The following is a 16,203-nucleotide window of genomic DNA, read 5'->3' on the forward strand; positions in this document are numbered from 1 at the left end:
ATGCTGCCCGTATTACTTGGCCTTAAAGCTCGGTTACACTTTTCTACGGTAATGTCTTCTACAGTTAAAAACACTTGACAAATTTGTTGCCACATTGCTTTAACACAAGCTTTCCCTTTTCACGACTGACGACAGTGACAAGCCTGCAGTGATGTGTTTCAAGTGTTACGAAGTCCAACACGCTCTTGTCAAAACCAATGCAGTATAAGTTGAATGAAATGTTGCCTAGTCTAAAATTGCCTTTATGACTTTACCTCTTTCAAAACTTGTACCAATGTGTGACATTTTAAGAATTCAAAGTTAAGACTTCCAAACAAGATAAAGCAAGATGAATGAAATAATTATTATTGAATAGGACCCAGTTGTCCAGTATCCGATTAACGTTCATCCACGATTAAAAGTTAACCAAGGTTTTAATCTCGCTCATTAAAAATGTTTTTAAAGCTCATTTTAAGCTAATGGTAAAGAAACGTTTCAGTCAGAACTAAGGCCCGGGTCAGACGCCGTACTTCACAAAAGCCGAATCGAATTCAATGAATTAAGTTCATGTGAAGTACGGCGACGGTCTGAATCAATTCAGAACAGCCGATCTAATTCGGTTCGGCCCAGCCGGGAATAACGGCTGTGGACCGGCTTTGATTCAGACGCAGAAATTGATCCAAATCTACAATTTTCCTCAGTCATAGCAGGTTTCAGTGCATGTATTAATTTCGGCTAAATTAAGTTCGGCGTCTGAATCAACTCAGCCGGGATTAATAATTTGGGTCGGTCTAAATTCGAATTCGATTCGGCTCGTGTGAAGTACGGCGTCTGAACCGGGCTTCTGGGACAAAAATCTTTCAGAAAAACCTTTATGACTTACTAATGAAACTTGACTCAAAGTTCATGGTAACTCAGGATTAGCTTAATCAGGATTTTAACAACTTGGCCCTGAGTAAGGGGCAGGGTAATTACCAGGACAAAATTACAATTATATTGATAACATAAGTTTTCAAATACATGTAGTGACTTGCAATAAGCAGTGAGACTGAAAATTACGCGTGGTTACCTGTCCAAGCTCTTCATTCAAATCTGAGGTATTAGCAATAGCTCTTTCATCTGTGTCCTAAACAAATTAAGAAAAAGAACATCTTTGTTGCAATTGAAATGTTAATTTAAACTGACGAGATGGCGACTCAGTTTAACTGAATTAACAGATGTACTTTGAAGTGTGTATTGTGCCCCATTAGGGTGTGACATAGACTGAGACTTAAAAAAAAAAAAGGCAATTACATCAAGCTCAGACTCGGATACTCAGGTACTCCTAGCTTAAATGTAATAGGCACACTTTTTATGTGTTTGATCCCAAAATGAACTCTCGACCATAAAGCCTTTTCAAGTCCATTTAGCCAACGTCTTAGACTTAAAGCAATTTGTTTATTTTTCACAATCTTGGTAATTTATTCCGTATTCATCCCACTCCCTTTGTAAACACAAGCCTCAAGTTCTCACCTCTTTGTACATCTTCAAGTCCCAAGCAAAAAACAAAGCACCAATGAACTTTTGTAGCTCTAAACAAAAACACGATTGTGTGAATTTAAGTACAGGTAAAAGTCTTGTGCAAAAATTACTTGTAGAGTACAGTCAACTCCCTTTACAGTCATCTCTCGCCTTGCGGACACCTCGCTATTATGGACACCCCGATTATGCGGACACCAACTAGATCCCCGGCAAAAATAAATTACAGTCGTTTGACTGAAATAAATTCCCGCTATTACCGACTCTCGCTATTAAGGACGCTAACTCGCGGTCCCGAGGGTGTCCGCAAAAAACGGGATTTGACTATATTGCGGAGACCCTCGGGACCGCGAGCTAGTGCCCTTAATAGCGAGAGTGTAATAGCGGGAATTTATTTCAGTCAAACGTCTGTGATTTATTTTTGCCAGGGATTTAGCTGCTGTCCGTAGTATCGGGGTGTCTGTAATAGCGAGGTGTTCGCAAGGAGAGAGTTGACTGTAGTGAGGGCAGGACATCCTTCTCCAGTTTCTTGTACCAGAAAAACAATAACCAAAACAAACGCGGCAAAAGGGCTATGAAGTATTTTGGTTTTATTCAAAGGCCTTCCTCCATGTGACGATGGACAACACTGTATATTGGGAACTTCAACATTAAAATTTGACCTGGAAGAAATGCTACAAACTGGGTATAGGTTACTGCGCCTTTAAATAACAGAAGGACTCTGAATTTCAACCACAGTTAACGATTTGCGTGTTTTACTGCCGTCAATCATAATTACGGCGACAACCGACTGACCACAAAAATACAGAAACTCCGACAAAGTGGATCGAAATCCGCCAATCACAACGCACGAACATGACCTTTTAAAACCCCGTTGAACCAAACGTTTTTGTTTTCTTGGAGGTCCGCTGCAGTGATCGACGGCAGTGAAAAACGTAACGGTTGGTTGAATTTTGAACTTCAAGTCCGCATGTTATTGAAGGAGCCATAAAAGAATGTTGTACTTACCAACTGTTACATAGAGTGAGATTGGAATGACGTAGTTGAATAAAACAAGGAAAACCAGGAATGTGTCCAGCACACCATTGGAACCAGTAAACTGAAATAAGGAACACAACGGGTGATATCAATTAAAAAACGTCTGATGTTCCATGATACCCGCCTGCAGTCTTATAAAAATACATTTTTTTTAATTATTTGTAATGTTAAAGTATCATCCAGGCCTAGTACAGAAGTCTAATAACATTGTTATGTGAAAAGTCGAAAGAATAAAAATAATAATTATGATGATGCTAACGATGACAATGACATGAACGATGATGATGATGGTGATGATGATGATGACGATGATGATGATGACGATGACGATGATGGCGATGATGATGATGATGATGACGATGACGATGATGATGATGATGATGATGATGATGATGATGACGACGATGATGATGATGATGATGATGACGACGACGATGATGATGATGATGATGATGACGATTATAGTATAATGATGATGATGATGAAGATGATAGTAATCTTTTATCTAGATGGCCGTTGAGTACAAAAATACCATTATCAATGCCTCACACAGTACTAAAGAACAGACCAAGATCTATCGACATACTGTAACTTTTGGTTTTTCCAAGTAGACGTAAGGTGGAGTTCCCGATCGGGTGCTTTGTTTCCAGAACATCAGCCCGGCACACAGAGCTCCTTGGCATAACAGGACAATCAGAAACACGATCAAGAATGTATTCATGGTCCTGAAACAGCGGATAAACAGTGTCAAACTTAACCCTGAAGGCCCACACACACGTGTTAACAATGTTGCAGGGACACGAAGCAGGGACAGGCCCCTTTGTGTACAATGTAGGGACTTTTAAGAAACCACGACGAAAAACACCAACAAAAACGTCGCTTGAAAATATAAGTTGGCGTTACTTGTACTACTTTGCGATTATCCCAATTCGTTCAACTTGTACAATGTGGCCGAACTATCCAGTAACAGAACCAGTGGGAACGGCGTTCACTGAAGTTGACACCGTCGCGTACTCACGTGTTTCACAAAACCTTGAATTTGATCATTTCACGTTGTTGATTGGCCGAGCACGATGGAGAAATGTACCAAAATTTACAACGCACGTGCAGGGCCTTTGTTTTTCTCATTAAATCCTATTGTTTTGGGACGTTCTCGTTGCCGTTGCCATAGTAGCTTCTTAGAACAGAAGGCATGGGATAATGAATCATACATTTTTTATCTGTTTATTCCAAATCTTGTAATGGGGACAGTTTCCAAGAGCAATGCACATGATGCGATATCAAAAAGTTTGGGTCACTTTGTCCCCGGCTTCATGACACACAAGTTCAGACAAGCTGAATTTCATGCAGCTTGTAGAAGGGACAAAATTTGGTCCCTGCAAGAGAGCCTTTGTCCCTACTACTCTGTACAAGGTAGATGTCCCCTAGAGTGCCCTGACCTTGAAGGTGGGCACACACATGGGCACGTCTTACAGGTTGCCTGTCACAAGTACACTTAGCGAGAAAATAAGCTAAGTAACTGCACGCATGTAATCAGAAGACGTTTTGGAATTATACTTATAACCAAGGACTCTGGACACCTCTGTAAATGTAACTGTTACATTATTTTAGGCTACATGTATTTGGAATTCGTACTTCTCTACAGTTGAAAACTTGTGAGCTCCCTGTTGCTGGTTCAATGCCATCTTGAAAGGAAGAAAAAAGCAGAATTGTTTAATGATGATTTCGTTTACTAAGGCTTTGATGTAAAATGGGGCATACAAGTGCTGATTTGGCCTTGATATCCAATCTGACCTTTGTCCTCAATGACAATAAATTCGAGCAAAACAGTCAGGGCACCTGTGTATATCAAATCCAACACCCTCCACTATTATATGCCACAAATCAACAATTATAATTTGTATACACCCATCTTGAATTCTTCAAGTGCTTCTACGATCAAAACTTCATGTCATACATGTATATCGAACAAAAGTGTGTTCTTACAGCTTATCAAATACAAATGCTTATTTCTTATGAACAAGCCATTCAAGCAATTTGTGACCGTGCACAGGATTTCGTTAGACTTGCTTAGAAGTCGAGCTTAGAGAGCGCGAAGCGCGATCGTCAGAGCTAAGTCTAAGAATTTCGTACGCTAATGCTTTTTAAAACGGATCATTAAAGCGTTTCTCCGTTTTCTGAAGCCTTGTATCCGTTTAACGCTCTAGGCAAAACGTTTAAACGGTTAGCTCATCCGTTTTAAGATAATTTGTATTCGTTTTATAAACGCTTTTGACCAAATACTTTAAGAAAAACTGATAAGCATTCGTTCGACACTATCGATAAAATGGCGAAAATAACAGCTCTTTCATACTTTGGTCTAACTTAACTAAAGCCCCATTCACACCAACAAAACATGTTTAATTAAACCAGGGCATAAGTAACCAAGATTTTAGTACAGTATCCACTGTGGAAAATTCTAGAAGCCGTTTGATAAGGAGCAATTTTTAATCGATCGAGACATAGAGAAACTCGTATGAATACCAGCATTTATGAACAATTTTATTATCGATTATTCACTCACTAGATAACAATACTATCCCATACCTTTGTTTCTTTTCCTGTGTAAACAGCAACACCTTAGAAACAAAACGAAACAGAAAACTGAACTTAGAACAAATTTCTAGGTCAGACTACTACCAACCACAAAACAGAATACGTACATGTACAGGTGAAAAGCAAACGGAGTTTTTTAAAAGACAGTAGTGTCAGTGGTTTTTAGCCTCATTACGACTAAAGAGTAGATTCAAACCTTTAAGCTTAAAGGGGCAGTATCATGGGAGATCGCTTTGAGATATCATGATTTTTGGCCAAAATTCACTAAATTTAAACTTTGAACACTGTGTTAATTAATTTCTCGATCGCTAATTTAAAGAAATATTAATAGTGATTCTAAGACGAAAGGTTGAACCAAAATATAGTACAACCGGCGATTTTTAGTGCGTTACAACAGCGAAATTTGAACCCCTCTCTATCTTGGTCATCTGGCAGCGAAAATATACGTGGATAGTTTCTTTGCATTCTGATAGTCTTTTAATGGAATTTTGTCATTATATCTTGGCCGCTATCAACCGAATAGCGTCTTTCCGATTTTCAATGTGTTACTAAAAATAGCGTGATACTGTCCCTTTAATGAGCTGTGTGCATCGAAGTGTGGTCTCCTGAAGTCTGACCATTCAAAAACTGAAGAGTATTTAACGCTGTACTTTTTGTTAAAATGTGGGCAGTAAAAAGTGGTTCTAACCACCTTTTGCAAATGTGAATCAAATCCCACTGAAGTTAGACCGTTCAAATAACAGCTAAGTATTGAGTGGCATGTTTGGTTTCAAAGCTATGGATGGAATCCTAATCTGTGACCACTAAAGAGCAGTACTTTCTTGCTGTGCCGTTTCATACTCATAAGCTGTAAAAGGTTGTTTTAACTTTGTTGAGTCAATTAACACAAGAAATTGATTGATGAAATCTCCCCTGTACAGTACTTTACTGTTGTGTAGTTGTTATGCTGTTCAACATGGTTCTATCTTGTGAGACCATTGAGCAATAATTAAAAGGGCTAAGTACTGAGCAAAAGCTTTAAAAATCTTGTGGCACTGTTTGTAATGCTGCACAAGATGGCTCTAAGGTATGAGTCTGAAAATGAAATCCTAAAACTTATGTGAAGTACTTTCGTGTGGCGCTGTTTTTATTGCGCTGCACAACTGAAGGTGATTCATCCTAAAGTATGACCACAGAAATGAAAGCTGAACTTTACTTTCTTCCTGCCAGTGTTTTGCTCATGATGACTGTACAAGGTGGTTGTAAAATTTTGACAATGTGGATGAAATCTACAGTATTGAACTCAAGATGCACTTTCTATTGATATATTGATTGGTGGCACTGCTTGTAAACTCAACTGTATATACAGTGGTTCTAATGTCTGAATAAAAAATCGACATGTATTGGTACATGTACTTGTCACACCTGTCAGGCTTACATGTAATTTGTCAAAAAATAATAATTCAAAATGGTCTACATAAAAAAAAAAAAAACAAATTCACGACAATTCACCTACCAAAAGTGTAGGAAGAATTTTTTAACCGTGCTCCTCTCAACAGCAAGTTCTGTGGACCTAATGCCCTAAAAGAAGCAATTGATATTTCACTGACAGAACATTTGCAAATGATTCAAACCCAGGGATCACATCATACAGATGTAACTAGATAAGCAAATATTATTATTTTATTACAGTTACAATTTTTCAATCATCTGAGCTGAATGGGTGATTGTAGTCCTAATTAAAATAGTTTGAGATGGCATAATTAAATTGACTGAAATTTCATTGAAGTCACAATTTTATGCAACACTCTGACTTCATCTACAGCTGTACCAGCAGGGCAATACTGTATGACTCTGATGAAATTTCTGCTCATCTTGTCAAAACATCAGCCAATATGTATTGCATCAGTTCTTGTTTTTCTGGGTTTCCCCCAAATCTTCAGGAAAAGTGCCAAAATTGAACAAAAAGTAATCAAAACCACTAAATGAGCTAATATTAGCTGAAAACATTACTTTTGTAAAAATACATGTAATAGTAAGAAAATAATTTTTCTTCATTTTAAAAAGGGATCTTCCATTTTCTGAAAAAAAAGAAAAAAGGCCCGTAAAAAAATGGTTGCCATGGCAACATCAAAGTTAATGAACACTAGACAACTCCATCAAAAAATAATTATTCCCAGATCTTAAATTTGTGAAAAAGGCCTGAAATTTCATGGCACCTGCAAGAGTATTAAAAAAGTTATTCAGATTCAAAGTCACTTTGGGTAAACTCCCCCCCCCTCCCCCAACCACCATTCCTGATCTACAGTAGATGGGGTTTAATGCTAAACTTACATATTGAATTCTCTTCAAGCTTGACATTTTGCAACATTTCAAAACTATATTTGAATTTGGTTAGACTTTTGTAAATAATTAATAATTAATTATTTTGCATGAATCTTATTCCAATAAATTTACATATTAATTCTATATGAAGCAATAGGGATACTCTGTCCTGACAACATACTGGTCTATAGGGCATTAGCAAGTGTGATGGCAAGTAAACAATTCTTCTAAGTTCACTATGTATGAACTGGACTTACCTCACACTTGACTCACCACCTCTTGGAGGTGTTACTATCATTCTCCCTGTAAAACTAGAAACAGGATAAAAAAAAACCCCAAACAAACAAAGAACAGTCTTAGCAACTAATGGTATCTCTTGATTACAGCCAACTTGCTTGGCCATGCAGACAAAAACTGGATTGCAAAAAAAAGGGGGGGGGGGGGGCTGGTGTTCTACAAATTATCACCATCAATACCTGAGTTATATGTACAGTACATGTATGCTTCCTTTTGAATTTGTAGATTTGACAACCATTCAAATTAATATAAATTAAAGCTTTGCTGTAGCATTATTATCTACAGAGCACACTGTGACTTTCAACAAGGTCAGTTTGATCAATACTTTCCTGTGGTACTGTATATAATGCAGTACAAGGTGGTTCTAACTTTTTAGTTTGTGGATGAAAATCCTAAAGTGTGACCATTCAAATGAAAGCCACTGATCAATACTTTTCTGTGGTGCTGTTCATGATGCAGTGCACTGGTGGTTCAAACGTTTTAGTCTGTGGACCATTCAAAGTGTGACCATTCAAATCAAAGCTACATGTACTGTACCAAGCGGTACTTTTCGGTGGTGCTGTTTATTATACTGTGTAAGGCAGTTCTAACTACTTGCTCTGGACATACCTGTAAAGATCCTCTTGAGGGTGCTGGCACTCTACATATGCCTTCAACTGAGATAACTGCTGAGCTGTTTGCAATGGTGCTGTATTAGGCAACGCATTGCGAACCTACAAGAAACAGCATTCTTCACTATTTGCATTGTACATGTAATAGCTGTACAGCCATTTTTAATATTACATGCATATAAGTGACTTCCTTTCCAAAAACAACATACAGAACAGTCATATGACTGTGTAACTGGGCCCACGTCTTAAAATGTACATTCAACAACAACAACAACAACAATCTTTATTTGTGCCCAGAAATTATACAGATTTACATTAAAACAAGAAAGAAAAATTACTAAAGAAGAGGGCACAGCCACTTAGAAATAGCAAGCTAATCGAGCTAAGTGGCTGGGCCGAGCGGAAAAATTTGCAAATACCCTACATTAAGATGGAACTAAGGACACGATTTACCATTCACACACACACGCACACACAAAAATAACAATAAACAAGGGGGAGTGCACACACAAAAACTGAAAAATAAAGTGCATCAATGAGCCAGTCAGTAGTTGGAGATAAGCGATTCTTTTAAGAGGACTTTGAAACAGGTACGACTCTTGAATTTTAATGACTCTTCAATGGAATTCCAAACTTTAGCTCCAAAAAAACGAATGTTAAATTTGCCATAGTTGGTCCTCGCTTTAGGCAGATAGTATGAGATCTTACATGCCAATCTTGTTTGATATTGATGCACTTTGTTGATACTCTTAAAAAAATCGTTAAAAATTAAGGGCAATCTATTAGAGTAATAGTCATACATAAACAAAGCACAATACAAGTATAATAAGTCAATTACTTTAAGTACAGTGCAGGCCAGAATTAAGCGAACTACGCAGACGCGTTTTATACGCAGCAAAAACGCGCATGCGCGTATTTTTAGACGCGTCTAAATGTGCGCGTTTTTTCCATTGTTATTCTTCGTCGTAAGTTCTCTTTGAGTGGTATTGTCAAATAAAACAAAAGAATTCAACGGGTTAACAACAAACACAAAATTAGCATTTTATGAAATCAATCAGCGACAGCTATATTATTTCGAATCTTGTCCGCTTCGTAAATCTGCGTAAATACTGGTGACTTTAAAAACATTTCCTAGCCGATATTGAATATCCAGCGTATGTTATAGAAAAGATAAATCTAAGCTAATTAGTCGAACACTACTTGTTCGAAATCAAAGCGCTCTGTGCGCGAGCTCGTGAATGGAATAGGCGAGTGTTTCGAGTTATGCCTACAGTTATTTTGAAAATTACACGCACATTGTGACTCGAAAGAGAGCGTTTCGAGGTTTCATCGAAGGGGTGAAAATGGCACAAGTTGGCTATAATTGGAAAGGCACTGTGGTTCCCGTGTTGATTGAATAAAAAAGCATCCAGTTTTCCTTCCAAGAACCTCCGTACATCGTGTTCTTGTCGAATGAAATTTGATAAATGTGCAGGAATTTGGTTGCCTAGCACGTGACTGAAATCTTCCCGATGTTATCAGCGTAGCAATTTCTTTCTACGTCGAGACGACGGTTTCTCTCAGATCAGCCGTGTTTTATAACATTAGAAGAAGCTTTCAGTTTTGCAAAAGTTGCTTTTATGGCTTTATCCAAGTGAACGTAAATATAGGAATGCATCAAGCGTTGCGGTACTAAGTAGACTCTCAGTGTTGTACGTTTAGGTTTGTTCCGGGTAATCGATCTTATCGCTCACACTAGACCCGAATGAAATTTTGCAAAATTGAAGTTTCCTATTTTACCCTAAGCCTTAATAACCAACGGAATTGCCTTGGATCTTTAAAGTCAACCGAACGATTACATTTTGCGGCTGGAGATAGTAAATGCTTGAGGTAGAATGAGGGAAAGTTCACGGTAAGTCAGCAAATCTGAACCGAAGCGCGCGAGAGGAGCGAAGTCTGTTGAAAATCATTTGGTGGATTGACTGATTTTATTCCGGGTCGTAATTTATTTGTTTATTCTATATGATTTACCCACAAATACGGTATAATCCTCGAACTACCCGAATCATCATTGCGGCAAGGAATAAATAGAATAGAGTTAAATCCTTTCACGGTCTACGTACGCATAGCCTCCCACGCAGACGTTCTTAGTGGTTCCTCACGCGTTTCGCAAAGTACAGATCTTTAAATTCTGCACTTCCCGCGTTTTATTCCTCTTTTACTTGTCACACACAGAGGTCTGACTGTTGCAGTCTTGATATCTTCAATTCTCATTTTTATTCTACAGATTTTATTCATCGTTTTGTTTCGTTTCGCAAAATACAGTAAACCTCGCGGCAATTTTTTTTACATGTAATTCTTCCATGCGCTCAACAACATGGAGTTGTTCTTGCGCTGAGCCGGTTCTACAAGAAAGTCGATAAGTGTAGTCATACGTTGTCAAACCCTTCTGAAAGGCTTTTCCCAGGCGATTCAAAAGAACAATGAAAGATCAACAATACGAAAACAATGAGCTAGCTCATACATACTAATGTGTCTGACTAGACGCGCATCTGCAGATTTTTAGACGCGTATACGCGTCCGCAGCAGACGCGTATAACGCGTATGTTTTGGTTCGCTTAATTCTGGCCTGCACTGTATTTTCAATTTCCGAAAGAGTGGACTAGAGTGGCAATTATACTCTGAGAATGTTATTATTCTGACAGCTCTGCACTGTAAACACAACTGATTTATTTCCGGTTGAACTCAACTATCAAGAAGTCAATCCAAGATCAATAAATGAACTTTCTTGGACTTTAACACATCACAAACAAAATAGTTGAATTCTATTGAAAGATACAGAGCAGAGTTGCATGTCTCAAATCATTTGCCTGAATTTTTTTCCATGAACTGAAATCCATGCATAGTTAACACACAAGTTTCTTCAACCATTTTGAGACCTGTTGGTAGTTGTAGTTATATGGCCATTTATTTTAATTACTAATATCATGTCTTTCAGCTGTTTATATACAGTGTAGCAAGTCGATCACTCACGTGATGGACAAAACCATCCTATTGACGAGTGATCATCCAAAAACTCGTCCAGCTTATTATTTTGTATAGGTGTACATTGTACATTGTATTCTCTGAAATTGAACTGCAAGTAACTGCCGAGTGTGTACCTGTATCTAATAGGAGGAAATCGCTATTTAAATTTCAAAAACATGGTAATAATTGTTTACCTTTAAATTAGTTTCGCCATCTAGATTTGCAGTTGTTATATAGCAAACTCCCTCTGGGTCTTCACAGGAGATGACAACAAGATCACAGGGAATCTCCTCATCTTCAGACACCTGGACAATATCACCAACCTACACAGATATATAATAACAATTTACTATTATGATTATATACATGTACAGTCACATATATATTATAATTTATTTGTATATAATTGTAATTATTATTACATGTATAGTCACTTCAGGGTTTTATACCCGTTTATTATTAGCGACCAATCAACCAGAAAAGCAGATCTCAGCAAGGTCTATCGAAATCCAAAAAGAAAATTGGGGGTAACCACGCATTTTTCAGAGATGATTAAGCAACAATTATTCTAAAAAACAGTAAAATACAAAGTATGCTGGTTTTTTTTTTAATTGAAGCTTTATTATCTCTGAAAAAAGCGTGGTTACCCCTAATTTTCTTTTTGGATACCAAGAGCACTTGCTAAGTTCTGCTTTCTCTGCATGGCTTTAAACTGCGCAAAACTACATGTATCCCTCTATTAGTTGGCACCCCCTATACATGTAGGAAACCTGAGTATCTCAAGATGCACAGAACATATGCACAGTAACAAAAGTAGGCACCGTCCTTTAATGTAAATCTCATAATACATGTGTACCAGTACCTTAACATTTTTCGATGGAACATCTTGCACCCTTCCTTCTCTTACTACCTTGGTCGGTCTGTTATTGACTTCTTTATCGGCTTTATGGCGAAGCCAGTCTTCATAACCCTTAGGACAATTAAAGAATTTCAATATAATATTATACACAGTCAGTGTAAATATGCATTTCTTAGTGAGCCAATTTCCCATGATGACCAATTTTTTGGGTTTTCTCACCCGAATCCACAAATGATACAAAGATCAGCTAGAGCTTCTATGGAAATTTTTTTGATTTGCACAAAACATGATTCAATGCATAATTTAGCATTGAAATACTATAAATTGTGTTTATTTTTATTGAATGATGTACATTCACAGTCATGTACTTTAAGAACAAAGAAACATGAAACTTTTGAGGCTCAAAGAAAAGTAACTTTGACAGAAACTTCCGTGATCTTCAGTGTTCTTTAAACCCTTACATTTGAGATACAGAGTAGTGACATAATATTTTATGCTAGAATTATAACTGACTCTTTTTACTAATTACAATGAATATTACTAATAAAATTGCATTACAATGGTTCATGAATTTAAAATTAAATTAAATTTTATAGAGAAAACAAAAACATCGTAGAAAAAAAAACTTAAGATAATAAAATTAGCATGATTTAAAGATGGATTCTCCTATTTGATGTCCATCATTTCTTTGAGTTAGATACAGGTACCTGTATGTAATTTTGAGACAGTACTATATACATGTACTAAAATCAACATGTACTGTATGTTGATTATGAAGATGACAGTGTAGGAGTTTTGTACATTTAGGAGAACAAGAAAGTTCTATGATATGCTTCAGAAGCCTAAAAATGTTTATAGACATGAGAGTTTTATCTCTGTTATAACCCAACCATGGCACCATGCATGGCATGGAAATTCCCTGCACACATGTACAAACCTGTTTAATAGCAGTGACTGTGATCACGAAGACCAATGGAAGAATGCTTGTGACTGGACTAACAGGACTGTCAATGAGTAACTGCAACAGATCAATGAAACTACAGTTAGTCAACTGGTTATTATGAAGTGAAGTGTATAATAATACATGTAATTACGGTTACCGTTTCAGTTTCAATTGGGCAAAAATGATTTCTCAGAATCAAAGTACAAATAATTTTTGGCATGCGGACTTGTTTTTAAGATGGACTCAGAATGTTGTTCTGGGATTCTTTTGCTGAATTACTCTAACTTCATTTTCCGACAAAAAATGAGACCAAGAATTGATGCCTACAGCATCTTTAGAAATGCAGCAGTGTGTAATAATAATAATAATAATAATAATAATAATAATGATGATGATGATGTTATTAATAATAATAATAATAATAATAATGATGATGATATTAATAATAATAATAATAATAATAATAATAACAATAATAATAATAGTAATAATAATAATAATAATAATGATAATAATAACAATAATAATAATAGTAGTAATAACAAATGACATAAAAAATACAACAACTGATTAGAAACACCCTTTGTTTACAACATTTCAGATTAGTGTGTTAAAAAACCTTGCAAGTTGAGATTTCATACAACTGTACTTGGCCCATTGTACTTAGTAAGCAACAGAAACCTCTGCAATCCAGTTAAACTCATTGTCAAAAAGGGATGTCAATAAGCATTGAACAGGATGGCTAGACAAATGCAAGGAAAGCACAAAGAAAGAAAGACAGTTGCGAGTCTCTTGTGCAGCTGGGTAAAGACATTAAAATCAGCCAGGCAAAGTCATGCTCACAGACGATCAATCTGCCTGATGACAGGTCCGTAATGGAAACCTTGTAGTTGTCTGAACTCTTCACTGTACAACGTACATGTAGTTGCAAGCCAAACCAGCTGGTTTCTGATGGCCACGGACTTCTAACCCTGACCTATCATCCAAAGGCAATTTAGAAAAATAAATTACATACATGTACAGTATACTATGGATGACTCTCACCTGTATCACCCCAATGCAGAGGAAATAAAAGTTTGCAATTCGGCGAAACTGCTCAAACAAATTCTTTGGAATAAAATTCCATATAGTGTACTGTGAAAAACAATTATAATAAAAAGCAACAAGTCAGATTAACCAGTGAACAATAAATTTAATTAGCTTTCATGCAGCCCCAACAGTGCTCGACATCAGCAACTAATAATATTTCTCCTAATAATATTGATTGAACTACATGAACTTCATCAAACATACAATTGTCCATGTATCGATCATGTGAATACAGCAAACAATCAGCAAAGACAAAATGCTTTGATGTCCAAACAGATTCTCCCAACTAGAACCTGATACATATATGTACACTGTATTAAATATTTATGGATAACAGTCAGGAGAATTTACATGTCCGTGTCAGGGCATAAAGCTAGGGCTGAGGCCAGGACATTGTGCCATAAATTATGATATTGTGAGCAACACAGAATGCATGTAAAATTGGAAATGTTGCATGTGATAAACATGTACATAGCCCTGTCCATGGATGTTTTTTACAGGCCACTGCAAACATGCAACATGTACAACAACCTCAAATTCTTGCATATTTTGTCCTGAACACAAACTGTTTTGTTTTGATTAATTTTCATGTGTGTGACACACACTCAATTTTCTATCCTCACTACATTTTTTTCTGAGATCAAATACATGTACATGAATGGCTGTCAGATAGATTGGATCCCAGAAAAGATGTAGCAAAGACGAAAGTTAAGTGCGCACATACCAAGACAAAATACTTTGCGATTTGTGGAATATCAATTTTGAAGTGTATCCCAAGATATTTGCTGCCGTCCACCATTTATTTCTTAAATACAGTGAAGACCCTTTCCACAAGGTTGTGGTACATGTGTACATGGTGGTCAGGAAACGGGATGTATTATTTTGTTCTCGCAATCAATACCACATGCAACAATGCACTGGGGTTCCAAGCCTTTTAATAGAGAAAAAGCAATTAAAATACAGCTGCTGTACTTGGTTTTACCAAGAAGGCTGTCTAGGAATCCTTTGTGACCAGACCACTTCTTCAAAAAATCAGTAATCAACAAATCAGCAAAATTCATAGGTGATGCACCTTTTAGGGGTCCAGTTTTCAGCCTTAGACTCAACACTTGTTCATGCATTTTAACCTCAAGTGAACTTTGAGGAAATGACAACAGTTAGAATGCTTACAAGTGAGGAATAACTTTATGAAGCCTCCATATTCCTTTGATGGCTCAATATTATACACTTAATGTATGGTCGCAAGGGAAACAGTTAGTTTTGTTTTCCTGAGGGAAAACAGGGAAAACAAAACTAACTAGTTTCCCAAGGGACCATACAAGTCATGTACATTAAGTGCTTTGTTATATATTTAGTCTTTCCCTTCAACAATTACAGCAAAACAAACAAACAACAGAGGGGCAACAACTGCGGAATTGTTTCCTGGGCAGGATGTACATTAATTTTTGTTTTTCATCAGGGGCACGTGACCAAGAATCAACCAATCACAGTGCTTGTTTTGTCGAGTGAAAGTCTAGGTATATAACAATAATGAATATGTTATTATATACATTGCACCACATCCTTCCACTGACTCTTACACCACATCACCATAAAATCACAAAGATTACATTTACAATTATTATAAAGAAGTACCTTTGCAGTGACAATCACATTGTTGGCATATCTTTTTTGTTTCAGTTCAACGTCTGGGTCATCGCTGGGATACTTGTTTAACACGTAAACAGTACGCCACTCCTCTTCATAACGCCTTCTTCCTGGAAGGAGACCCTGTAACAAAATACAGTATCATGTCAACACATGAATTCACTGTACAAATTCAAGCTTCCCTCAGGGCTTGAAATAACGGCCGGTCAATGGACAATGTCCGGACTGATTGGGGAGTTGACCGGTCAACCTTTCGTCATGCCGGTCATGTTGACTGGTCACATTAGATCGTATTGAAAATAAAATAAATTAAATTT

General features: G+C 36.9%; 1 protein-coding gene across 4 annotated transcripts in view; it reads right to left on the minus strand.

Moving 5' to 3' along the window:
• The window catches only part of LOC146469769 (phospholipid-transporting ATPase IF-like), a 60,788-nt gene that overhangs the window by 39,777 nt on the left and 4,808 nt on the right, over positions 1–16,203 (minus strand). For all 4 annotated transcript variants that reach the window (XM_085122920.1, XM_085122922.1, XM_085122923.1 and 1 more), the window contains exons 2-15: positions 15,875–16,009; positions 14,195–14,284; positions 13,145–13,225; positions 12,211–12,318; positions 11,543–11,671; positions 8,341–8,444; positions 7,692–7,745; positions 6,626–6,690; positions 5,122–5,153; positions 4,171–4,220; positions 3,122–3,260; positions 2,506–2,596; positions 1,492–1,550; positions 1,049–1,105 (exon numbers count right to left, since the gene is read on the minus strand). In XM_085122920.1, coding sequence (XP_084979046.1) covers positions 1,049–1,105; positions 1,492–1,550; positions 2,506–2,596; positions 3,122–3,260; positions 4,171–4,220; positions 5,122–5,153; positions 6,626–6,690; positions 7,692–7,745; positions 8,341–8,444; positions 11,543–11,671; positions 12,211–12,318; positions 13,145–13,225; positions 14,195–14,284; positions 15,875–16,009 — 1,194 coding nt within the window. The remainder of the gene's footprint in view (positions 1–1,048; positions 1,106–1,491; positions 1,551–2,505; positions 2,597–3,121; positions 3,261–4,170; positions 4,221–5,121; positions 5,154–6,625; positions 6,691–7,691; positions 7,746–8,340; positions 8,445–11,542; positions 11,672–12,210; positions 12,319–13,144; positions 13,226–14,194; positions 14,285–15,874; positions 16,010–16,203) is intronic.

This window comes from Pavona decussata, unplaced genomic scaffold (assembly GCF_977016875.1).
Source record: "Pavona decussata unplaced genomic scaffold, jaPavDecu1.1 SCAFFOLD_119, whole genome shotgun sequence".
Classification (NCBI taxonomy): domain Eukaryota; kingdom Metazoa; phylum Cnidaria; class Anthozoa; order Scleractinia; family Agariciidae; genus Pavona; species Pavona decussata.